Source organism: Ranitomeya imitator, chromosome 4 (assembly GCF_032444005.1).
Source record: "Ranitomeya imitator isolate aRanImi1 chromosome 4, aRanImi1.pri, whole genome shotgun sequence".
NCBI classification, from domain to species: Eukaryota; Metazoa; Chordata; class Amphibia; order Anura; family Dendrobatidae; genus Ranitomeya; species Ranitomeya imitator.
Window position 1 is genome coordinate 525,378,451 of NC_091285.1, and position 25,929 is coordinate 525,404,379.

Consider the following 25,929-nt stretch of genomic DNA (forward strand, 5'->3'; position numbering starts at 1 on the left):
GGCATGCCGCGTTGTCCTTCTCCGCCTTCTCTCTGGCGTCGGCGCCATCTTGGCTGATCCCAGCCTCGCCGGCTCCTGCATCTCTTTGCCTCCTCCTGGTCATATTTATTGACCTCGGGGCCGCCTCTATACACCGCCGCACTCCCGGGACTCTCCTGCAGCCGGTAAGCACCTTGAATCGCCGCTCAGCTGCGGCTTATAAGGATAATGTCAGCGTTAGCAGCGGGAGCGCTCTATCACCCGTCTGCTCACATGGACGTTCAGGCCACGCCCCCTGCCTTATTTACTTAACTATATACGAGTTGGCGACTCTAGGTTCAGCACCTGTTCACACTTAGTCTATGTTTGGATGTGCCGGTCAGGTTTTTGAAATGTATTCTTTAGCCTTCTGATCGTGCACTCCGCCTCCTAGCCACAGGTGTTTTAATTACAGCAGGTCCAATACCCCTCCACAAAGAGAGAGAATTTTAGTCTAGGAAGAGGTTTCACATGTACCCATTCAGAGGGAGACGTTTATTCTTAGTGAGGTAAGGCAAGTTTAGGACCTGGTATAAGAGAGATGCCGTAAAGGGGCTACCAGGTACACATAAAATTGGCCATTTTTATGCGCTAAACGCTCTCATTTTTCATATTTCTAGTGCAGTAATGCAGTTCAAATTTCGTGTTTCAAGTTTGCATGTTTCAGCGCTGCAGTGTGCTGCCTTATTTACTTAACTACATTAAAGATAGGGACATGACAAGGGGAAGGGGTTAAGCAGCTCTCAGCTCGATCTCGAGCCATGGCGACTTGATGGACGAAAGATCTGTAGGAAGATATCAGCATGGGTTTACTAGGGACCATTCCTGTCAGAATAATCTGATCAATTTCTATGAAGAGGTAAGTTCCGGACTGGACCAAGGTAACGCAGTGGACGTAGTGTACACTGTGTGCAGATTTATTAGGCAAGTTGTATTTTGATCACATGATACTTTTTATACATGTTGTCCTGCTCCAAGCTGTTCAGGCTTGAGAGCCAACTAGCAATTAAGTAAATCAGGTGATGTGCATCTGTAATGAGGAGGGGTGTTGTCTAATGACACCAAAACCCTATACAGGTCCTTCTCAAAAAATTAGCATATAGTGTTAAATTTCATTATTTACCATAATGTAATGATTACAATTAAACTTTCATATATTATAGATTCATTATCCACCAACTGAAATTTGTCAGGTCCTTTATTGTTTTAATACTGATGATTTTGGCATACAACTCCTGATAACCCAAAAAACCTGTCTCAATAAATTAGCATATTTCACCCATCCAATCAAATAAAAGTGTTTTTTAATAACAAACAAAAAAACCAACAAATAATAATGTTCAGTTATGCACTCAATACTTGGTCGGGAATCCTTTGGCAGAAATGACTGCTTCAATGCGGCGTGGCATGGAGGCAATCAGCCTGTGACACTGCTGAGATGTTATGGAGGCCCAGGATGCTTCAATAGCGGCCTTAAGCTCATCCAGAGTGTTGGGTCTTGCGTCTCTCAACTTTCTCTTCACAATATCCCACAGATTCTCTATGGGGTTCAGGTCAGGAGAGTTGGCAGGCCAATTGAGCACAGTAATACCATGGTCAGTAAACCATTTACCAGTGGTTTTGGCACTGTGAGCAGGTGCCAGGTCGTGCTGAAAAATGAAATCTTCATCTCCATAAAGCATTTCAGCCGATGGAAGCATGAAGTGCTCCAAAATCTCCTGATAGCTAGCTGCATTGACCCTGCCCTTGATGAAACACAGTGGACCAACACCAGCAGCTGACATGGCACCCCACACCATCACTGACTGTGGGTACTTGACACTGGACTTCAGGCATTTTGGCATTTCCTTCTCCCCAGTCTTCCTCCAGACTCTGGCACCTTGATTTCCGAATGACATGCAAAATTTGCTTTCATCAGAAAAAAGTACTTGGGACCACTTAGCAACAGTCCAGTGCTGCTTCTCTGTAGCTCAAAAGTGGCTTTACCTGGGGAATGCGGCACCTGTAGCCCATTTCTTGCACACGCCTGTGCACGGTGGCTCTGGATGTTTCCACACCAGACTCAGTCCACTGCTTCCTCAGGTTCCCCAAGGTCTGGAATCGGTCCTTCTCCACAATCTTCCTCAGAGTCCGGTCTCCTCTTCTCGTTGTACAGCGTTTTCTGCCACATTGTTTCCTTCCAACAGACTTACCATTGAGGTGCCTTGATACAGCACTCTGGGAACAGCCTATTTGTTGAGAAATTTCTTTCTGGGTCTTACCCTCTTGCTTGAGGGTGTCAATGATAGCCTTCTTGACATCTGTCAGGTCGCTAGTCTTAAGGTACCGTCACACTTAGCGACGCTGCAGCGATACCGACAACGATCCGGATCGCTGCAGCGTCGCTGTTTGGTCGCTGGAGAGCTGTCACACAGACAGCTCTCCAGCGACCAACGATCCCGAGGTCCCCGGTAACCAGGGTAAACATCGGGTAACTAAGCGCAGGGCCGCGCTTAGTAACCCGATGTTTACCCTGGTTACCATCGTAAAAAAACAAACAGTACATACTTACATTCAGCTGTCTGTCCCTTGCCGTCTGTTTGCTGCACTGACTGCTGGCCGCAAAGTGAAAGCAGAGCACAGCCACAGCGGTGAGTCACCGCTGTGTGACTCACCGCTGTGCTGTGCTTTCACTTTCACTTTGCGGCCAGCAGTCAGTGCAGGAAATAGACGGCAAGGGACAGACAGCTGAATGTAAGTATGTACTGTTTGTTTTTTTACGATGGTAACCAGGGTAAACATCGGGTTACTAAGCGCGGCCCTGCGCTTAGTTACCCGATGTTTACCCTGGTTACCAGTGAAGACATCGCTGAATCGGTGTCACACACACCGATTCAGCGATGTCTGCGGGGAGTCCAGCGACGAAATAAAGTTCTGGACTTTCTTCCCCGACCAGCGACAGCACAGCAGGGGCCTGATCGCTGCTGCCTGTCACACTGGACGATATCGCTAGCGAGGACGCTGCAACGTCACGGATCGCTAGCGATATCGTCTAGTGTGACGGTACCTTTACCCATGATGGGGGTTTTGAGTAATGAACCAGGCAGGGAGTTTATAAAAGCCTCAGGTATCTTTTGCATGTGTTTAGAGTTAATTAGTTGATTCAGAAGATTAGGGTAATAGGTCGTTTAGAGAACCTTTTCTTGATATGCTAATTTATTGAGACAGGTTTTTTGGGTTATCAGGAGTTGTATGCCAAAATCATCAGTATTAAAACAATAAAAGACCTGACAAATTTCAGTTGGTGGATAATGAATCTATAATATATGAAAGTTTAATTGTAATCATTACATTATGGTAAATAATGAAACTTAACACTATATGCTAATTTTTTGAGAAGGACCTGTATAAAGTGTGCTTAATTATTAGGCAACTTTCTTTCCTTTGGCAAAATGGGTCAGAAGAGAGATTTGACGGGCTCTGAAAAGTCCAAAATTGTGAGATGTCTTGCAGAGGGATGCAGCAGTCTTGAAATTTCCAAACCTTTGAAGCTTGATCACCGAACAATCAAACGTTTCATGGCAAATAGCCAACAGGGTTGCAAGAAGCGTGTTGGGCAAAAAAGGCGCAAAATAACTGCCCATGAATTGAGGAAAATCAAGCGTGAAGCTGTCAAGATGCCATTTGCCACCAGTTTTGCCATATTTCAGAGCCTCAACGTTACTGGAGTAACAAAAAGCACAAGGTGTGCGATACTCAGGGACATGGCCAAGGTAAGGAAGGCTGAAAAACGACCACCTTTGAACAAGAAACATAAGATAAAACGTCAAGACTGGGCCAAGAAATATTTTAAGACTGACTTTTCAAAGGTTTTATGGACTGATGAAATGAGAGTGACTCTTGATGGGCCAGATGGATGGGCCAGAGGCTGGATCAGTAAAGGGCAGAGAGCTCCACTCCGACTCAGATGCCAGCAAGGTGGAAGTGGGGTACTCGTATGGACTGGTATCTTCAAAGATGAACTTGTGGGACCTTTTCGGGTTGAGGATGGAGGGAAGCTCAACTCCCAGACCTACTGCCAGTTTCTGGAAGACAGCTTCTTCAACCAGTGGTACAGGAAGAAGTCAGTATTGTTCAAGAAAAACATGATTTTCATGCAGGACAATGCTCCATCACATGCCTCCAACCACTCCACAGCGTGGCTGGCCAGTAAAGGTCTCAAAGAAGAAAAAATAATGACATGGCCCCCTTGTTCACCTGATCTGAACCCCATAGAGAACCTGTAGTCCCCCATAAAATGTGAGATCTATAGGGAGGGAAAACATTCCACCTCTCAGAACAGTGTCTGGAAGGCTGTGGTGGCTGCTGCACGCAATGTTGATCGTAAACAGATCAAGCAACTGACAATATCTATGGATGGAAGGCTGAGTGTGATCATAAAGAAAGGTGGCTATATTAGTCACTAATTTTTTTGGGTTTTGTTTTTGCATGTCAGAAATGTTTATTTCTAAATTATGTGCTGTGATATTTGTTTACCTGGTGAAAATAAACAAGTGAGATGGGAATATATTTGGTTTTTATTAAGTTGCCTAATAATTCTGCACAGTAATAGTTACCTGCACAAACAGATATCCTCCTAAGATAGCCAAATCTAAAAAAAAACACTCCTACTTCCAAAAATATTAAGCTTTGATTTTTATGAGTCTTTTGGGTTGATTGAGAACATAGTTGTTGATCAATAATAAAAATAATCCTCTAAAATACAACTTGCCTAATAATTCTGCACAGAGTGTAAAGAGTGGAATTTACAAAAGCTTTTGATACGGTGCCAAACAAAAGTTTGGTACATAAAATGAGAATAATGGGGATAGGGGAAAATATGTGTAAGTGGGTTAAGAGCTGGCTCAGGGATAGGAAACAAAGGGTGGTTATTAATGGAGCACACTCGGACTGGGTCGCGGTTAGCAGTGGGGTACCACAGGGGTCAGTATTGGGCCCTCTTCTTTTTAGCATATTTATTAATGACCTTGTAGGGGGCATACAGAGCAGAATTTCAATATTTGCAGACGACACTAAACTCTGCAGGGTAATCAATACAGAGGACAACAATTTTATATTACAAGATGATCTATGTTAACTAGAAGCTGGGACTGAAAAATGGCAAATGAGCTTTAATGGGGATAAATGTAAGGTCATGCACTTGGGCAGAAGTAATAAGATGTATAACTATGTGCTTAATTGTAAAACTCTGGGCAAAACCGTCAATGAAAAAGACCTGGGTGTATGGGTGGATGACAAACTCACATCTAGTGGCCAGTGTCAGGCAGCTGCTACAAAGGCAAATAAAATAATGGGATGCATTAAAAGAGGCATAGATGCACATGAGGAGAACATAATTTTACCTCTATACAACTCACTAGTTTGACCACACTTAGAATACTGTGTACAGTTCTGGTCTCCGGTATATAAGAAAGACATAGCTGAACTAAAACGGGTGCAGAGAAGAGCGACCAAGGTTATTAGAGGACTGGGGGGGTCTGTAATACCAAGATAGGTTATTACACTTGGGGCTATTTAGTTTGGAAAAACAAAGTCAAATGGGTGATCTCATTTTAATGTCTAAATATATGAGGGGACAGTACAAAGACCTTTCTGATGATCTTTTTTATTATAGACTTGAGACAGGGACAAGGGGGCATCCTCTGCGTCTGGAGGAAAGAAGGTTTAAGCATAATAACAGACGCGGATTCTTTACTGAAAGAGCAGTGAGACTATGGAATTCTCTGCCGTATGATGTTGTAATGAGTGATTCATTACTAAAATTTAAGAGGGGACTGGATGCCTTTCTTGAAAAGTATAATAATAATAATCTTTATATAGCGCTAACATATTCCGCAGCGCTTTACAGTTTGCACACATTATCACTGTCCCCGATGGGGCTCACAATCTTAATTCCCTATCAGTATGTCTTTGGAGTGTGGGAGGAAACCGGAGAACCCGGAGGAAACCCACGCAAACTCGGGGAGAACATACAAACTCCTTGCAGATGTTGTCCAAGGTGGGATTAGAAACCAGGACTCCAGCGCTGCAAGGCTGCAGTGCTAACCACTGAGCCACCGTGCTCAGGTTACAGGTCATATATACTAGATTCCTTGTTAGGGTGTTGATCCAGGGAACTAGTCTGATTGCCGTTTGTGGAGTCGGGAAGGATTTCTTTTCCCCAATGTGGAGCTTACTGTTTGCCACATGGGTTTTTTTGTCTTCCTCTGGATCAACATGTTAGGGCATTTTAGGTTAGGCTATGGATTGAACTAGATGGACTTAAAGTCTTCCTTCAACCTTAATAACTATGTTACTATGTTGTGCAAGCCTAGATAGGTCCACCAGGTTCTTCCCCGCCATTATTTTGATAGCATTTGCAATTATTTGGGATATTATTCCTAATGCAACTTTCCATTTAATTAATATGGTAAAATGTGATAAATGAATGCTGAAGTTTGTATCACTTCGATTTAGATTTCCACTGACCTCTTTCTGGAGGCCGACTGGACAGGGCTGAAAAGGTAAGGTATGTGACATAGCAGCTTATGATGGAGGCTTGTAGCAGTCCAGATCGAGGTTGCTCTGTGAAACAAAAAAACAAGTATTACTATTTTATACCTATTCATATAATGGAAATGATAGCTATTCTGTACGCTGTAAACTGGTGTATAAAGCATAGTATCGCTCCAATATCATGGCTTCTACACCCAGGTACCCAGGAAACAGCAGGGGATGCAACATCAAACTGCAGGGATATTCAGAGCCCCCTTTGTAACAAATGTCATTGTACAAGTAAACCATTCACATGCTAAGTAGGCAAAGTCATGACCTCACATGGCCCCACTATATGATTTGTGCCAATGGGATTACTGGATGCTGGGAGCGGTGGGTTCTTATGGGATTTAGAAGAATAGTTTATACATAAATCTAGTCTGCTTATTTCTTTGTAGGTTCAGAGGGCAAGAAGTTATCAGACTGACCCAAACAGCCTGAAATCCACAGCTATCATTCACACTGCTGAGGAAGAACACAGCTTGTCATGGGATTACTCTGAAAATATATAGGATCTCAGACATAAACACTATTCTACAAAAAAGTGGCAGTGTGCCTATAGCAATCAGTCAAAGCCCGTTTTATTCTCCCAGGTCAGACTCTAAAATAGAAGCTATGTGTTGCACGAAGCCCAGAGCGGGGAGTTTTGCATATTTTTTGTGAAGCCATTGCATAGAAATATTATTACATTCTTATAATAACTATAGTTGATTTACAACTAAAAATTATAAAAATGATGTGATGAGAAAGGCAACACAATGATAGCTCTGGTTCCTTGTTGCCCTGGTGTCCTGGTGTAAGAGAGTGAAAGAAGACTAGCATCCACCAAATGTGTTATCATTAATGTGAAGTGTCATGTCAATACAATTTTTGATTGCAGCATTGTGTAATAATGAATATTATGGAGACTTATGCTAGTTGAGTGGATTTTAGTAACTGACTAGAGTAAAGGTACCGTCACACTTAGCGACGCTGCAGCGATACCGACAACGATCCGGATCGCTGCAGCGTCGCTGTTTGGTCGCTGGAGAGCTGTCACACAGACCGCTCTCCAGCGACCAACGATCCCGAGGTCCCCGGTAACCAAAGTGAAAGTGAAAGCACAGCACAGCGGTGACTCACCGCTGTGGCTGTGCTCTGCTTTCACTACGGCCAGCAGTCAAGGCAGGAACCAGACGGCAAGGGACAGACAGCTGAATGTAAGTATGTACTGTTTGTTTTTTTACGCTGGTAACCAGGGTAAACAGCGGGTTACTAAGCGCGGCCCTGCGCTTAGTTACCCGATGTTTACCCTGGTTACCAGTGAAGACATCGCTGAATCGGTGTCACACACGCCGATTCAGCGATGTCTGCGGGGAGTCCAGCGACGAAATAAAGTTCTGGACTTTCTTCCCCGACCAGCGATCTCCCAGCAGGGGCCTGATCGCTGCTGCCTGTCACACTGGACGATATCGCTAGCGAGGACGCTGCAACGTCACGGATCGCTAGCGATATCGTCTAGTGTGACAGTACCTTAAGATTTGTGGCGTGAAGCATGGAGGCACGTGCCACTTGTCAGAAGTAAGTGTCCGCTTCTTGATGAATGGGAAGTATCTGACCCAAACAAGCCACCTCATGAAGAGCAACATCGCTGCCATGTATAACGATCTGTATGAAATCTGTCAATATCATCTAGGAACATCATCGAGTCTGATGCCTGCTACGATATCTGTTCTGTCTTTACAAGGTCATCTATCTCAGTAAAAGACTTTGTCGTTAGGTAAAGATCCGGCACTGAGAGCCCCGCTGCCTGGAGGAATTTAACTTTAGTCATTGAGGTGCAGCTTGCATGACTACAGTCACCGCTCGGCGACTGTAACTGCACCCCTGGCACTGACTGACAGCCGGCTCAACTAATGCACTGCAGAGCCTGCTGTGAGTCAGTGCCGGGGGGACCAGGTTACAGCAGCAACTCAACATGTACTGAGCTGTGGCAGCTTCAGAACTCTATAAGCCTGCCGGTCAACCCCATATGTGCAGGTTAAAAGCATTTTTTTACATTACTGGTCCCCTTTAAAGTACCGTAAGCTCGGGAGGCAGATTCTCAGGGAAATCAGTGTCTGACCCATAGATCTTAACAGCTCATCATTAAATCTTCCTTAGGTTGGAGTCACTCATAGTGATCGGCGTCTGTGTATCACGCTTCCAAGGTTCATTTCTTGACAAGCTGCTTCCTAAATGTTGCAAAGGCTTGACACTGCATCATTAGAAATTAATTGCAAATGGCTTGTTTGGCTGTTAATGCCCACGTGATTTCTAGAAAATCATGCAACCATAAAGCCTTACATTTTCAGAGATCAAGAAGCAGGTAGATGTATGGGTTAGTCAATGCAGGAATTTTAGCAATTAAAGCACTAATAAAACCATAGATATATGACAGCTTCCCCAAAAATAATTAATATTTAATATATTTTATGTTTTCATGCTATAGAGCTACACAGTTCAACTTTATTTGCTTGATATATATATGGAGATGGCTACTCTTAGTATGCACCTGTACACACAGTACAGTGTCTGCTACTCAGCAGCGTACCCCACCCATGAAGCAAGCTACACCGCCTGTTTATCTAATTACTAATTTTTAACTGCATCTAGCTCAGGCAATACTTTGGGCCTAGTAGCAGTGTCTGCTACTCAGCAGAGTACCCCACCCATGAAGCAAGCTACACCGCCTTCTTCCTTTCTCAATCTAACCCCTTGGCTCTGGGGTGTTCGCTCTCCCTCCAGCTCTCTCCTTCTCACAGGTGGACTACCGCGTGTATTCACACTGTGGCGAATCTTTTGGGCCCAGGCATAAGAAGTCGTTGAGGTAATGGATAATATGTGCTTCCTTAGAAACGTCCATCATGACCCATTCAAGGAAACAACTAAACGCCTCAAATAGTGAGCAGGATATGGAGCACCCCATGGGCAAACAGCGATCTATGTAGTATGCTCCTTCACAGAAGCAGCCCAATGGGAGGACACTATTCGGAGGCACAGGTAGTAACCGGAACGCCCCCTCAATGTCTGTTTTGGCCATTAGGGTGCCCGCATCGATGTTGTCGTTTACTGACCTGCCCCTTGGATATGACAAATGGTGGATTAGTCGGAATGTATTGGGTTCCTTTTTTAGCACGACTCCCAACGGGGATACCATTACGTCTTCTAAGGAAAGTGTTCTGAATGGACCCGCCATTCTACCTAAAGATATTTCTTTTTTAAATTTTTTTGTCACGACGTCTGGGTGTTGGTAGGCTGATTATAAATTTTTACTCCCGCCTTTCTTGATTTTAGAAGGGCATGACATGCCTATATCTGTGTCTCCTCCTTTTACTCCTCCACCTCTTTTCTTTTCGCATGACTATGTGTAGTTGTGACTTTTCCATGTGTTTGTGGTGTCTTCTGAGCAGTTTGTCAGCTTTTGGACACCTTTTAAGGTGTTTTCTATGTGTTTTCTATGTGTTTGTATATGTTTGTGTTTGCCTGCCATTGGTTTCAATGGGGTTCGACGGTGTTCGTCGAACGTTCGGTGAACATTCGTCGAACACGCCCCAATTCGATGAACCGAACTCGAACACTAGGGGGGTGGCTCAACACTAGTGCTGAATTGAGGTAAGGTGGTTAGAAAGCATAAACTCTAGGAAAACCTACTATATATATCTATATGTACATACAGTTCCGTTAAAAAGTTTGGACACACCTGTGTATGCAATGATTTTCCTTGTCCTTATTGGAATGTGCACACTGTAGATTTAGACTGAAGGTAGGAAGACTATGTGAAACTTGTGAAACAAAGCAGAATTAGCGTTAAGCCTTAAATTCCTCAAGGTGTTACACCCCTTGGCATTCTCTCAAGCAGCTTCATCAGGTTGGCTTTCCATCAGTCTCAAAGGATCTCCCGAGGAGGTGCTGTGCACTTGTTTGCTGCTTTGTCTTCACTCTGCAGTTCAACTCATCCCAAACCATCTGAATTTGGTTGAGGTCAGTTAATTGTGGAGGTCATTTCATCTGATGCAGCACTTCATCCCCGGGAGCTTTGAATTTGGAATAAGTCACCAACAGTGTAATCGGCAAAGCATACATATAGAAACCATCTGCTCAACTTTTCTGCATCTCACAAAGACATCAGGCTAAGTACCAACAAATCACACATTTTGACTCATCCAACTACAGTACAGATTTCCATAGACCTTATGTCTAGTCCTTGTGTTGCTTGGCCCAAACAAGTCTCTTTTTTGCGGTTTTCAGTAGATCCTCGGTTCAAAGTATCTTTTTTTGTAGCACTTTGACCATATAGGCCTGTTTCTTGCACAGTTGATACTGACATGTGTCTGCCTCTTGATATATTTGAATAATTCTTGAGAGTTGGTATCTGAAGTGCTGTCAATTTGTGATTTCTATGGCTGCTAACTCGGATGAAGCTATCATCTGTAGCAGAGGTAATTTCTGGTCTTGCTTTCCTGGAGCGGTCCTCATGAGAGCCAGTTTCATCACAGCAATTGATGGTTTTCATGACTGCACCTGAGGATACCTTCAATGTTCTAGCAAATTTCTGGATTAACTAACGTTCATGTCTTAAAGTAATGATGAACTGTAATTTTCCTTTATTTAGTTGAGACGGTATTGCCATATTCTGGCTTAGAACATTTGTGGAATAGGGCTTCACTAATAGTTTTACTCTGCAGAAATGTGTACCAACACTGCCTCTGCAAAACACACCTGATAGTTGCAAATACTTTCTGAAGGCCAGTGATTCCAGAAATGAGCTCTTGACGAGGCATACCTGTTCACTGGTAACCCCATTTCAGGTGGCTACCTGACGAAACTGCTTGAGAGAATGTCAAGAGTGAGAAAAGCTGTCGTCAGAGTAAAAGTGGGGACTTTGAGAGAGCAAAGGTTTAACACATATTCTGGTTTGCTTCACATGTGTTTCTTTACTTCTTGTTTCCGTATGTGTTACTTCATGGTTCTGCTGCTCTTAGGCCGGCGTCACACTAGCGAGATTTATGGACGTATGAGAGGCGCAGAAAATACGCATTGCACATGGACCAATGATTTTCTATGGGGCAGCTCCTATCTGCCGTATTTTATGCATGCGTATTATACGGTCCTGTACAGCCGTAGAAAATCGCAGCATGCTGCGTTTGTCAGCGTATTGCGCCAAAAATACTCCAATGAAAGTCAATGGGGGCGAGAAAAATATGGATTACACACGGACCAACAGTGTGACTTGTGAGAAATACGCAGCGGTGTTCTATAGAAAAGCCGGCAATTCAGTGCGGTGTACAGTAAAATCACACTGACAGGTTAGAATAGAACAGCTATAATGAATGTCTACACATAGTATAGGTGTATATATATATATATATATATATATATATATATATATACAGTGGGGCAAAAAAGTATTTAGTCAGTCAGCAATAGTGCAAGTTCCACCACTTAAAAAGATGAGAGGCGTCTGTAATTTACATCGTAGGTAGACCTCAACTATGGGAGACAAACTGAGAAAAAAAAAATCCAGAAAATCACATTGTCTGTTTTTTTATCATTTTTTTGGCATATTATGGTGGAAAATAAGTATTTGGTCAGAAACAAACAATCAAGATTTCTGGCTCTCACAGACCTGTAACTTCTTCTTTAAGAGTCTCCTCTTTCCTCCACTCATTACCTGTTGTAATGGCACCTGTTTAAACTTGTTATCAGTATAAAAAGACACCTGTGCACACCCTCAAACAGTCTGACTCCAAACTCCACTATGGTGAAGACCAAAGAGCTGTCAAAGGACACCAGAAACAAAATTGTAGCCCTGCACCAGGTTGGGAAGACTGAATCTGCAATAGCCAACCAGCTTGGAGTGAAGAAATCAACAGCGGGAGCAATAATTAGAAAATGGAAGATATACAAGACCACTGATAATCTCCCTTGATCTGGGGCTCCACGCAAAATCCCACCCCGTGGGGTCAGAATGATCACAAGAACGGTGAGCAAAAATCCCAGAACCACGCGGGGGGACCTAGTGAATGAACTGCAGAGAGCTGGGACCAATGTAACAAGGCCTACCATAAGTAACACACTACGCCACCATGGACTCAGATCCTGCAGTGCCAGACGTGTCCCACTGCTTAAGCCAGTACATGTCCGGGCCCGTCTGAAGTTTGCTAGAGAGCATTTGGATGATCCAGAGGAGTTTTGGGAGAATGTCCTATGGTCTGATGAAACCAAACTGGAACTGTTTGGTAGAAACACAACTTGTCGTGTTTGGAGGAAAAAGAATATTGAGTTGCATCCATCAAACACCATACCTACTGTAAAGCATGGTGGTGGAAACATCATGTTTTGGGGCTGTTTCTCTGCAAAGGGGCCAGGACGACTGATCCGGGTACATGAAAGAATGAATGGGGCCATGTATCGTGAGATTTTGAGTGCAAACCTCCTTCCATCAGCAAGGGCATTGAAGATGAAACGTGGCTGGGTCTTTCAACATGACAATGATCCAAGGCACACCACCAGGGCAACGAAGGAGTGGCTTCGTAAGAAGCATTTTAAGGTCCTGGAGTGGCCTAGCCAGTCTCCAGATCTCAACCGTATAGAAAACCTTTGGAGGGAGTTGAAAGTCCGTGTTGCCAAGCGAAAAGCCAAAAACATCACTGCTCTAGAGGCGATCTGCATGGATGAATGGGCCAACATACCAACAACAGTGTGTGGCAACCTTGTGAAGACTTACAGAAAACGTTTGACCTCTGTCATTGCCAACAAAGGATATATTACAAAGTATTGAGATGAAATTTTGTTTCTGACCAAATACTTATTTTCCACCATAATATGCAAATAAAATGTTAAAAAAACAGACAATGTGATTTTCTGGATTTTTTTTTCTCAGTTTGTCTCCCATAGTTGAGGTCTACCTATGATGTAAATTACAGACGCCTCTCATCTTTTTAAGTGGTGGAACTTGCACTATTACTGACTGACTAAATACTTTTTTGCCCCACTGTATATATATATATATATATATATATATATGTCTGTTCTGTCTCCGCCATCTAATTTGTTGCCTCTGATTACCTGTTTGCATAATTTGCAGTTTTCTCAGTATACAGTATTGATATATTCATACCTTTATTTATCTGTAGTGCTTTGCTCCCTCTAGCAGTCAGAGTCATGTTGACAGTTCTATTTTTCCGTTTTTGTATTTTCCATGTCTGATTCTCCTCCCCCTTGCAATGCATTATGGTAGCTCAGCCTCCATCTCCCTCAATTTTCTCTTCACTTCCTTCAGTCTGCTTTCAAGGAAAGATGCTTGTACTTCATCCCCCTTGTGATTGCATTGCCGGTATGTCTTTATGTTTTCTCTAGATATTCCTGCTCTATATTAGCCTAGCCTAGCCAGTTGTACTCCTAGTTCAGTTACTAGCTTTCTAAATGTCATGCATAATGTACACCATGTGTAGTATGTATTTCTTCTATATTATGCACTGATTCTATGTATGTCATTGTTTACAGTTTTACTGCATCAATATACCACTACGTTAAAACACCTGCAGTCTGCGCTCTCTAAACGGGTCTCAGATTACTTCCCTCCAGGCCGCTCAGACGCAGCACCTCTCCCCAACATGGCGCCTCCCTCCCCCCGTGTAGCCCGCGCTTCTCGTCGCGACTCCCAGGCACAGGATGCAGTTTCGGCGGTCCTTTCCCCAGACTCGCCAGTCACCCTCACCCTGATGAAGGGGCTACTGTCGGAGCTTAGAGTCTCCATTCAAGACGATATGAAGATTATGGTGGCGGAGCTCAGGGGGGAGGTGGTGGACTTGGGTAACCGCACGGACCACCTTGAATCCAAAATTGCTGAACTTGTTCATTCCCATAACACTCTCTTGGATGAACATGAACAGCTTCAGCTCTCGGTAGAGGCATTACAGACCAAGAACTATGACCTGGAGGATAGACATAGACGGAACAACGTCCGCCTTAGAGGCGTCCCAGAGTCGATCCCTCCCGAGGAGCTGAGAGCCTTTCTTCAGGATTTCATGCTGGAAGTTTTACCAGGATTAGAGCCCAGAGATCTAAAAATTGACCGCATCCACAGGGTACAGAAGCCCTCTGGCGTCCGTTCAGACCTCCCTCGAGACGTACTTGCAAGAGTGCATTTCTTTGAAGCTAAGGAGGACTTTTTGAAAGCACTAAGAGCAACCCCTGCCCTTTCTGATCGCTTTGTGAAGCTGGAGGTATATCCGGATTTATCTCCGGGCACATTGGCCCAGCGTCGTGCGTTCAAACCATACACAACGCTCCTGCGTGACAAAGAAGTCGCATACAGATGGGGTCATCCTACACGCCTGATCATACGCAGAGACAATACCACCCACGTCTGCCTTACTCCCGCTCAAGCGGCACGACTCTTGGAAAACTGGAACTTCCTTCCAGCGTCCCCTTCTGCAAAGTCTCAGCGTTCCGGACAAGACTCCGTTGTTAAGAAGGGACCTCGCGGGAAAAGAATCGACCCAGAATGGAGAATTGCCTGATATCGTTCCTGCTGATCTGGATTTCATTCCTGCTGGATAATATGCCCAGGGGACCGTCTTCCTGGTAGCTTTTTTTGTTTTTCTTCTCACTTCTCAGGTTGTATTTTTGTACCTGTCCCCTTTCCGTTCTCTCCTTGATTCCCTCGTCCGCCCTTCCTTTTTCCTCTAATAAATACACCTGGGAATGTGGCCCCATCGAGCGATTTCTGTTCGCTCTGGGCTTTTAGATTTTTTTCCACTTTTTATTTTATTTTTCTTCTTTGTAAATATTGTTGGTAAGCGGGGGAGCATCGCGGACCCCTCATGTCCTATTTTCAGGGGTTCTGCGGTCCTTGTTCTGCTATTAATGCCTTATTTTCTTCTTTTTTGGTTTGGTTTTTGTTATGGAATGTCATTGTCTGAAATGTTCGTTATTATTATCCTGATTGTGTGTACCTTTTACCCCTTCCCCCCACTACCCTCTTTTTTATGCAGATTATCTCCTGCGCTCTTTAATGCTCCAACATGTGAACTAGTGGTCCATTACCGATTCTGATCATGCCTTTCTCGACATTAGCTTTAAATGTGAATGGCCTTAACTCCCCTCAAAAACGTTCTCTTTTATATGGCCAATTAAAAAAATCACGTGCGGATATTGTCTTTTTACAGGAGACTCATCTTTTAGAAGCTGATAACTACCGCATAACCTCCCGTTTTTATCCCCAGCGTTTTTTTTCTAACGCTCAGGATAAAAAATCTGGGGTTGCAATTTTTATTAGCGCCAACTTGTCGTTTGAATTGATTAAAGTTTTAACTGACCCTGAGGGAAGATATCTACTCCTGACCTGCTGCTTAAATGAGGTTCTGTTCTCCTTATTAGCGATATACGCCCCAAACTCAAAACAATCTACCTTCCTCAACTCGCTATTAGTTGACCTTATTCCTTCTATGGTGGGACATAAACTAATTGCGGGTGACCTGAATGCTCCCTTAAACAAATCCCTCGACTGCTCGAATCCCCTGACTTTTAGATCTGACCTAGCCCCTATCACCTCCTCCTTTCACCTACACGACATTTGGCGATACCTTCACAGCAATGAACGAGACTACACCTTCTTTTCCCCCAGACACAAATCTTTTAGCCGTATAGACTACTTTTTAGTTAATGACTCTCTCCTTCCCTTATGTATGACGGCCGACATTGACACTATCTCTTGGTCAGATCATGCCCCTATTACTTTAACTATTTCGGACTCTACTCCCCACTCCCCCTTGACTTCCTGGAAAATGAACGAACACCTCCTGACATCTCCGACCAATCATGACGCCCTTTCTACCCACCTGAAAGAGTTTTTTCGATTTAATAATGTTGATGACATTGCTCCAGATGTGTTATGGTTTTCCCATAAGGCTGTAATGCGGGGTCATTTCCTCAAACTAGCAGCCCACACCAAAAGACAGTATAATGCGACTCTGGACTCCCTCCTAACCAGGATTAAAACGCTTGAAAAGTCTCTCTTGTCCTCTCAGGATTCCACGACTCTTTCAGACTTATTGAAAAGTCGGAACCAACTACGCGCGTTCCTTCTGTCGCGAGTCGAACTCCAACTGAAAAAAAACAAATCCTTCTACTATAGCATGGGGGACAGAGCTGGAGCCCTCCTTGCTCGTAGAATTAAAAAAGCAGAGATTCGTTCCAGAATTTCGCACACTATCTCCTCCATTGGAGACACAATCCGTAACCCTATTCTAATTGCTGAACAATTCCGCAATTACTATAATGATCTCTATAATCTGTCCTCCTCTCCTTCTACGCCTCAACCCTCCCCTGAAGCCATTTCTGCCTTCCTCGCAAAAGCCAAACTCCCTTCGCTGTCTGCGGATCAACTAGAATATCTAAATAAACCTTTCACTCTCCCTGAAATTCTAGAAGTCATTCGCTCCACCAAAAAACGTTCTGCCCCGGGCCCAGATGGTTTCCCCTATCAGTATTATTCTTCTTTCTCTTCCCTCCTTGCTCCTCATCTATTATCTCTTTTCCACTTCTGGCAGCGTGAGGGACACATCAAACCAGAGGGACTAAAAGCGGCTATTTCCACAATTCCAAAACCGGGGAAACCTCCTACAGACCCGAGCAGCTATCGCCCGATAGCTTTGCTTAACTGTGATTTGAAAATCTATTCTAAGCTGCTAGCGGACCGCATCAAAGCTGTACTTCCATCATTAATTGCTTTGGATCAGGTGGGATTCATTCCTGACCGTCAAGCAAGGGATGCCACAAGAAGGGTCATAGATCTCTTAGAGGTTCTGGAAGGGAGAGGTTCCCCTGGTGTACTCGTGTCCCTAGATGCGGAAAAAGCTTTTGACCGTGTGCATTGGGGGTATCTAGCGGCAGTCCTAGACAAATTTGCCTTTTGTGGCAATATTAAATCAGCCATTATGGCCTTATACTCGTCCCCCTATGCTTTTGTGAAGGCGGGTGGCTTTTCTTCCTCCACTTTTTCAATATCCAACGGGACGCGTCAGGGCTGCCCCCTTTCCCCCCTCATTTTTGCCCTTGTTATGGAACCGCTGGCAGCTATTATTCGCACTCACCCGGATATTTCAGGTATTTCTGTGGGCCCTGTAGACCATAGAATCAGTCTATATGCTGATGATGTTCTCCTCACTTGCACGAACCCATCTATCTCTATCCCAGCTATTATGTCTGTTCTCTCCGACTTTTCTAATGCTTCTTTCTATAAGCTCAACCTTTCCAAGTCCTCGATCTTCCCGGTCAACCTCCCCTCATCTTCCCAACAGGTGCTCTCTGCGCAATTTCCCTTCAGCTGGACCACTGATGGCTTTCGCTACCTAGGGATCCACATCTCCTCTATTAAAACCATTATTAGAAAAAACTGCGACTCTTTACTTTCCTCCATCCGTTTGTTATGTTCAGAATATTCTGCTCACCAATTATCCTGGGTCGCTCGAATCCAAACTGTTAAAATGATGCTCCTCCCTAAGATCCTATACCTTCTCCGCTGCATCCCCCTTCCCTTTCCCAAAAAGTATCTTAACCTTTTCCAATCGGTTCTGAGTCGGTTCATTTGGAGTAATAAACCACACCGGGTCTCCATGTCCACTCTGACCCTCCCATATACCAGGGGTGGCTTCGGAGTTCCCGACATTGCATCATACCATTCATCAGTTGACCTGGACGTGGCGAGGATTTGGTGGCTCGGGTCTCCTACTTCGCTATGGTTACAGATTGAGGCGTGTTTTGCTCCTCGTGGATCGACCAGACTTCTTTTGGAGATGAATCTTCTTCGCTTTTTCTCTCCACCCTCCACCCTACGCTCTATCCAAAACCTTCTTTCGATCTGGCATAAATTTAAAAACTCACATTTCCCTTTCCTTTATAAGCATATTTCCATGCGAGCTGTAGAAACCCTTATGGGAGAGATCTCCTTTACAACTTGGGGCAGCGGATCCACACCCATATCTTTACTTGACGACCTATTAGATCAGGGTCGTCTTCCTCCTTATAATGCCCTAATCTCCAAATTTTCCCTCTCTCCTTCATCTTTGTTTTCCTACTTCCGGCTCCGACACTTTCTTAATACAGTGACAATCCCAGTTTACGATCCCCTGGAGATTAATTTCTCGTTGCAAGCACTCTTTGGACAACCCAGTCAAGCTCGCCGTGGGATTTCTATCATTTATAAAGCTCTTCTCGCATCACGTCTCACTACTAAACTCCCTTATATGCTTAGGTGGGAGTCCAGACTTGCTTTCTCAGCTTCTTTAGAACAATGGCTGACAGCCTCGGGTCATGCTTCTCATTTTACGCGCTGCATTAACCATCTGGAGCAATCGAAAAAACTTATGTTTAACTGGTACCTAACCCCGACTCGAATTGCAAGGTTTGGTGGACCGGGATCCTCCCTCTCCCCCTTCTGTTGGAAGGGATGTTCTGATCCGGGTTCAGAAGCTCATATGTGGTGGTCCTGTCCGGGTGTGAATCAGTTCTGGACTGAGGTGAGCTCCCTTCTTTCATCTCTGACGGGGCTTCCCATGGTATTAACGCCATCTTTAGCTTTACTTGGCTTGGACCTGGAATCTTTCCCCCTCAGCTTAAGTCCTATCATAACAAACACTCTCATAGCGGCCCGTCAGACTATAGCAGCTCATTGGAAAACACCGGTTCTACCGACTCTACAAGAGACTATATCTCGTTTAAATTTACACTGCGCATATGAGATTATGCTGGCCCATGACTTGAACCAGAAAATAAAAATTCTGAACTGGTGGGACCCATGGATTTCCTCTACCTATAACACAGTTGATGTATCGCCCTGATTTTCATTATGTCTTGTTTTACGGTAAACTCTACACTTTGTAATTGGAGCTGCCATTAGTCCACTACCTATCTTATATGTGGTAAATTGTTAATCTGCATTCCTCCCCCTCCTCCCTTTTCCCATTCCCAACGGTTAAATCGTTTGTTTTCTTGGTATATTGTAATTAGTGACTATTGGTTACTTTTGTTATTGGAATTCTTTAATAAAAAAACAATTGGTTTAAAAAAATATACCACTACGTTTAATAAAGCACAGACTCAACCACAGTCTCCTTATTGGACTCCGGTATAGCGGTTTAGCTGCCTGTATAGCTACATCAGCCTGCCTTATTTAGTGAGGACAGAACAGTGAAATGGTAGCCATCCAACTAGTGGGATTCAAGTCACCGGCTACACAGAGACTAAATACAGCTACAGCAATCTCTGCACAGCCAAGCACTTTCCCAAGACACCATGTCTCACAAATCACACAGGACAAGATCTGTTACGTCCTTCTCTTCAAAGACAACATCTATCAGCAGCGCGGTTGCCATTGCCCTCGCAAATGCTGAAGCTGCCAAAATGCGAGCGAGCTTTGCTGACCAAGAGATGCAACTTAAATTAGAGAAGGCAAGCGTGGATGCCGCCTTAGAAAGTCTAGCGGCAAAAAACGAAACTGCCGCAGCCTCGCTGAGGCAGAATCGCTAGAAGCTGCGCAAAATCCCAAGCTGCATAGCCAAAGCAGTATGTCGAGTCTGGAGTTTCCACTGCAAGACTCACCACAACGCACATCTCAGTATGTTAAAGGGAACCTGTCACCCCGTTTTTTCAGATTGAGCTATAAATACTGTTAAATAGGGCCTGCGCTGTGTGTTACTATAGTGTATGTAGTGTACCCTGATTCCCCATGTATGCTGAGAAATACATTACCAAAGTCGCCGTTTTCGCCTGTCAATCAGGCTGGTCAGGTCGGGTGGGCGTGTTCACAGCGCTCTTTTCTTCCCCAGCTTTCCGTTGGTGGCGTAGTGGTGTGCGCATGTCCAATTTCCGAATTCCCTGCGCCCACGTGAAGACACAGCGCACGATCTGCGCTGTCATCCCTTTCATCGGTGGGGCGGCCATCTTCCTGGGGCCGCGCGTGCGCAGATGGAGTGCTCTGCTGCACGGGGCTTCAGGAAAATGGCTGCGCGCGTGCGCACAAGAGATCGCGGCGGCCATTCTCCCAAAGCCGAGATGCAAAAAAGTAAAAAAAAAAATTTCCAAATGTGTAAAAAAAAATTAAAAAAAATATTCCAAAATAATGAAAAAAAAAAAATATTATTCCCATAAATACATTTCTTCATCTAAATAAAAAAAAAAAACCAATAAAAGTACACATATTTAGTAACGACCCGACCTATAAAACTGTCCCACTAGTTAACCCCTTCAGTAAACACCGTAAGAAAAAAAAAAACGAGGCAAAAAACAACGCTTTATTATCATACCGCCGAACAAAAAGTGGAATAACACGCGATCAAAAGGACAGATATAAATAACCATGGTACCGCTGAAAGCGTCATATTCTCCCGCAAAAAACGAGCCGCCATTCAGCATCATCAGCCAAAAAATAAAAAAGTTATAGTCCTGAGAATAAAGCGATGCAAAAATAATTATTTTTTCTGTAAAATAGTTTTTATCGTATAAAAGCGCCAAACCATAAAAAAATGATATAAATGAGGTGTCACTGTAATCGTACTGACCCGAAGAATAAAACTGATTTATCAATTTTACCAAACGTGGAACGGTATAAACGCCTCCCCCAATAGAAATTCATGAATAGCTGGTTTTTGGTCATTCTTCCTCACAAAAATCGGAATAAAAAGCGATCAAAAAATGTCATGTGCCCGAAAATGTTTTCAATAAAAACGTCAACTCGTCCCACAAAAAACAAGACCTCACATGACTCTGTGGACCAAAATATGGAAAAATTATAGCTCTCAAAATGTGGTATTGCAAAAAATATTTTTTGCAATAAAAAGGGTCTTTCAGTGTGTGACGGCTGCCAATCATAAAAATCCGCTAAAAAACTCGCTATAAAAGTAAATCAAACCCCCCTTCATCACCCCCTTAGTTAGGGAAAAATAATAAAAAATGTATTTATTTCCATTTTCCCATTAGGGCTAGGGTTAGGGCTAGGGTTAGGGCTAGGGCTAGGGTTAGGGCTAGGGCTAGGGTTAGGGCTAGGGTTAGGGCTAGGGTTAGGGTTAGGGCTAGGGTTAGGGCTAGGGTTAGGGCTAGGGTTAGGGCTAGGGTTAGGGTTAGGGCTAGGATTAGGGCTAGGGTTAGGGCTAGGGTTAGGGTTGGGGCTACAGTTAGGGTTGGGGCTACAGTTAGGGTTGGGGCTAAAGTTAGGGTTAGGGTTTAGATTACATTTACAGTTGGGAATAGGGTTGGGATTAGGGTTAGGGGTGTGTCAGGGTTAGAGGTGTGGTTAGGGTTACCGTTGGAATTAGGGTTAGGGGTGTGTTTAGATTAGGGTTTCAGTTATAATTGGGGGGTTTCCACTGTTTCGGCACATCAGGGTCTCTCCAAACACGACATGGCGTCCGATCTCAATTCCAGCCAATTCTGCGTTGAAAAAGTAAAACAGTGCTCCTTCCCTTCCGAGCTCTCCTGTGTGCCCAAACAGGGGTTTACCCTCACATATGGGGTATCAGCGTACTCAGGACAAATTGGACAACAACTTTTGTGGACCAATTTCTCCTGTTACCCTTGGGAAAATACAAAACTGGGGGCTAAAAAATAATTTTTGTGGGAAAACAAAAAGATTTTTTATTTTCACGGCTCTGCGTTATAAACTGTAGTGAAACACTTGGGGGTTCAAAGTTCTCACAACACATCTAGATAAGTTCATTGAGGGGTCTAGTTTCCAATATGGGGTCACTTGTGGGGGGTTTCTACTGTTTAGGTACATTAGGGGCTCTGCAAACGCAATGTGACGCCTGCAGACCAATCCATCTAAGTCTGCATTCCAAATGATGCTCCTTCCCTTCCGAGCCCTCCCATGCGCCCAAACGGTGGTTCCCCCCCACATATCGGGTATCAGCGTACTCAGGACAAATTGGACAACAACATTTAGGGTCCAATTTCTCCTGCTAACCTTGGAAAAATACAAAACTGGGGGCTAAAATATAATTTTTGTGGAAAAAAAAATATTTTTTATTTGCACGGCTCTGCGTTATAAACTGTAGTGAAATACTTTGGGGTTCAAAGCTCTCACAACACATCAAGATGAGTTCCTTAGGGGGTCTACTTTCCAAAATGGTGTCACTTGTGGGGGGTTTCTACTGTTTAGGTACATTAGGGGCTCTGCAAACGCAATGTGACGCCTGCAGACCATTCCATCTAAGTCTGCATTCCAAATGGCGCTCCTTCCCTTCCGAGCCCTCCCATGCGCCCAAACGGTGGTTGCCCCCCACATATGGAGTATCAGCGTACTCAGGACAAATTAGACAACAACTTTTGGGGTCCAATTTCTCCTGTTACCCTAGGGAAAATACAAAGCTGGGGGCTAAAAAATAATTTTTGTGGGAAAAAAATTTTGTTTTATTTTTATGGCTCTGCATTATAAACTTCTGTGAAGCCCTTGGTGGGTCAAAGTGCTCACCACACATCCAGATAAGTTCCTTAGGGGGTCTACTTTCCAAAATGGTGTCACTTGTGGGGGGTTTCAATGTTTAGGCACATCAGTGGCTCTCCAAACGCAACATGGCGTCCCATCTCAATTCCTGTCAATTTTGCATTGAAAAGTCAAACGGCGCTCCTTCCCTTCCGAGCTCTCCCATGCGCCCAAACAGTGGTTTACTGCCACATATGGGGTATCAGCGTACTCAGGACAAATTGGACAACAACTTTTGAGGTCCAATTTCTTCTCTTACCCTTGGAAAAATAAAAAATTGGGGGCAAAAATATAATTTTTGTGAAAAAATATGATTTTTTATTTTTACGGTTCTGCATTATAAACTTCTGTGAAGCACTTGGTGGGTCAAAGTGCTCACCACACATCCAGATAAGTTCCTTAGGGGGTCTACTTTCCAAAATGGTGTCACTTGTGGGGGGTTTCAATGTTTAGGCACATCAGGGGCTCTCCAAACGCAACATGGCGTCCCATCTCAATTCCTGTCAATTTTGCATTGAAAAGTCAAACGGCGCTCCTTCCCTTCCGAGCTCTCCCATGCGCCCAAACAGTGGTTTACTGCCACATATGGGGTATCAGCGTACTCAGGACAAATTGTACAACAACTTTTGGGGTCCATTTTCTCCTGTTACCCTTGGTAAAATAAAACAAATTGGAGCTGAAGTAAATTTTTTGTGTAAAAAAGTTAAATGTTCATTTTTATTTAAACATTCCAAAAATTCCTATTAAACACCTGAAGGGTTAATAAACTTCTTGAATGTGGTTTTGAGCACCTTGAGGGGTGCAGTTTTTAGAATGGTGTCACACTTGGGAATTTTCTATCATATAGACCCCTCAAAATGACTTCAAATGAGACGTGGTCCCTAAAAAAAAATGGTGTTGTAAAAATGAGAAATTGCTGGTCAACTTTTAACCCTTATAACTCCCTAACAAAAAAAAAATTTGGTTCCAAAATTATGCTGCTGTAAAGGAGACATGTGGGAAATGTTACTTATTAAGTATTTTGTGTGACATATCTCTGTGATTTAATTGCATAAAAATTCAAAGTTTGAAAATTGCGAAATTTTCAACATTTTCCCCAAATTTCCGTTTTTTTCACAAATAAACGCAGGTACTATCAAAGAAATTTTACCACTATCATGAAGTACAATATGTCACGAGAAAACAGTGTCAGAATCACCAGGATCCGTTGAAGCGTTTCGGAGTTATAACTTCATAAAGGGACAGTGGTCAGAATTGTAAAAATTGGCCTGGTCATTGACGTGCAAACCACCCTTGGGGGTAAAGGGGTTAAAGACGTGTGCAGGTGCTGTGACAAAAGCAGGCAGGAAAGCTACTGACTACCAAATTGAGTCTTTAGACGGACAATTCTGCCTACCGCTAGCTATGATCATCGAATGTAACCAGATCCCAGACAACAGATCTGAAATCCCTACGCCAGATGTAGCAATCTATCACGCTCACTTAAAACGAATAGCACACCTTTTACCGGAACTCGACCATCAGGCCCAGATAATTCTGCTGTTGGGGAGAGATATCCTGCAGGTTCATAAAGTGAGACGTCATATCAATGGACTCCACAATGCTCCCTATGCCCAAAAGCTAGACCTAGGATGGGTCATAATTGGCAATGTATGCTTGGGATGCATGCACGCCCCATCATCTGTGACAAGCATGCTGACAAATACATTGGAGAAAGGACGACCATCTCTGTTTCAACCTTGTAACAATGAGTTCCATGTCAGGGAACTGCCACACAGCATCCAACTGCCCAACCATTTAATAGACTTTACTCACGACAGCAGTATAGTGTCGGGAAGCTATGAGGATCAGTTAGGGTGCACAGTCTTCCACAGAACTAAGCACGACAACCAAGTGGCAATGTCGGTAGAAGACAAGTTGTTCTTAAAGATAAAGGACAAGGGACTTGCAAAAGATGAGACCAACAGCTGGGTCGCACCTCTTCCCTTCAAAACCCACAGACCACATCTACCGAACAACAGAAATCAGGTATTACAACGTTTCTCCTCTCTCAAACATAATCTACAAAAGAAACCAGAGATGAAAGATCACTTTTTCTCCTTCATGTCAAAGATTTTCGAAAACTGTCATGCAGAACTAGCTCCCACTCTCAAAGACTCTGAAGAATGCTGGTTCCTAACCATGTTTGGAGTATATCACCCTAAGAAACCAGGCCAGATTAGAGTCGTGTTCGATTCCAGTGCTAAGTTTAATGATGTCTCCCTGAATGACGTTCTACTGACAGGACCAGACCTCAATAACAAACTGCTGGGAGTACTTATGCGCTTCCATAAGGAATCCATTGCCTTCATCGCTGACATCCAGCAAATGTTCCATTGTTTCCTTGTGAGAGAGAGAGACAGGAACTTCCTAAGATTCTTCTGGTACAGAGACAATGATCCTACTAAAGAAGTCACAGAGTATCGCATGAGAGTGCACATCTTTGGCAACAGTCCTTCACCTGCAGTCGCCATTTACGGACTCAAAAGGTCGGCTCAGGAAGAAGAAGCAGAATACGGAGCAGATGTCAGACAATTCATAGAAAAGGACTTTTATGTCGATGACTGTCTAAAAGCCATGCCTTCAAATGAGACTGCCATCAGTCTTCTCAGGAGAGCCCAGGACATGCTTGCCTGCTCGAACCTGAGGCTTCATAAAATAGCCTCAAACAGCCAAGAACTCATGGGAGGATTCCCTTCTCAGGACTTATGTAATGGTCTCAGAGACCTGGACCTGGGGTCAGACCCAGCACCAATGAAACGCAGCCTCGGGCTTCTCTGGAATCTACAGTCAGG

At 43.9% G+C, this 25,929-nt stretch overlaps 1 protein-coding gene across 1 annotated transcript in view; it reads right to left on the reverse strand.

The window, feature by feature from the left end:
- SERINC4 (serine incorporator 4) overlaps positions 1–25,929 on the reverse strand; it is an 83,953-nt gene that overhangs the window by 37,324 nt on the left and 20,700 nt on the right. The window contains exon 7 of the mRNA XM_069762403.1: positions 6,526–6,621. Within this exon, the coding sequence (XP_069618504.1) occupies positions 6,526–6,621 (96 nt within the window). The remainder of the gene's footprint in view (positions 1–6,525; positions 6,622–25,929) is intronic.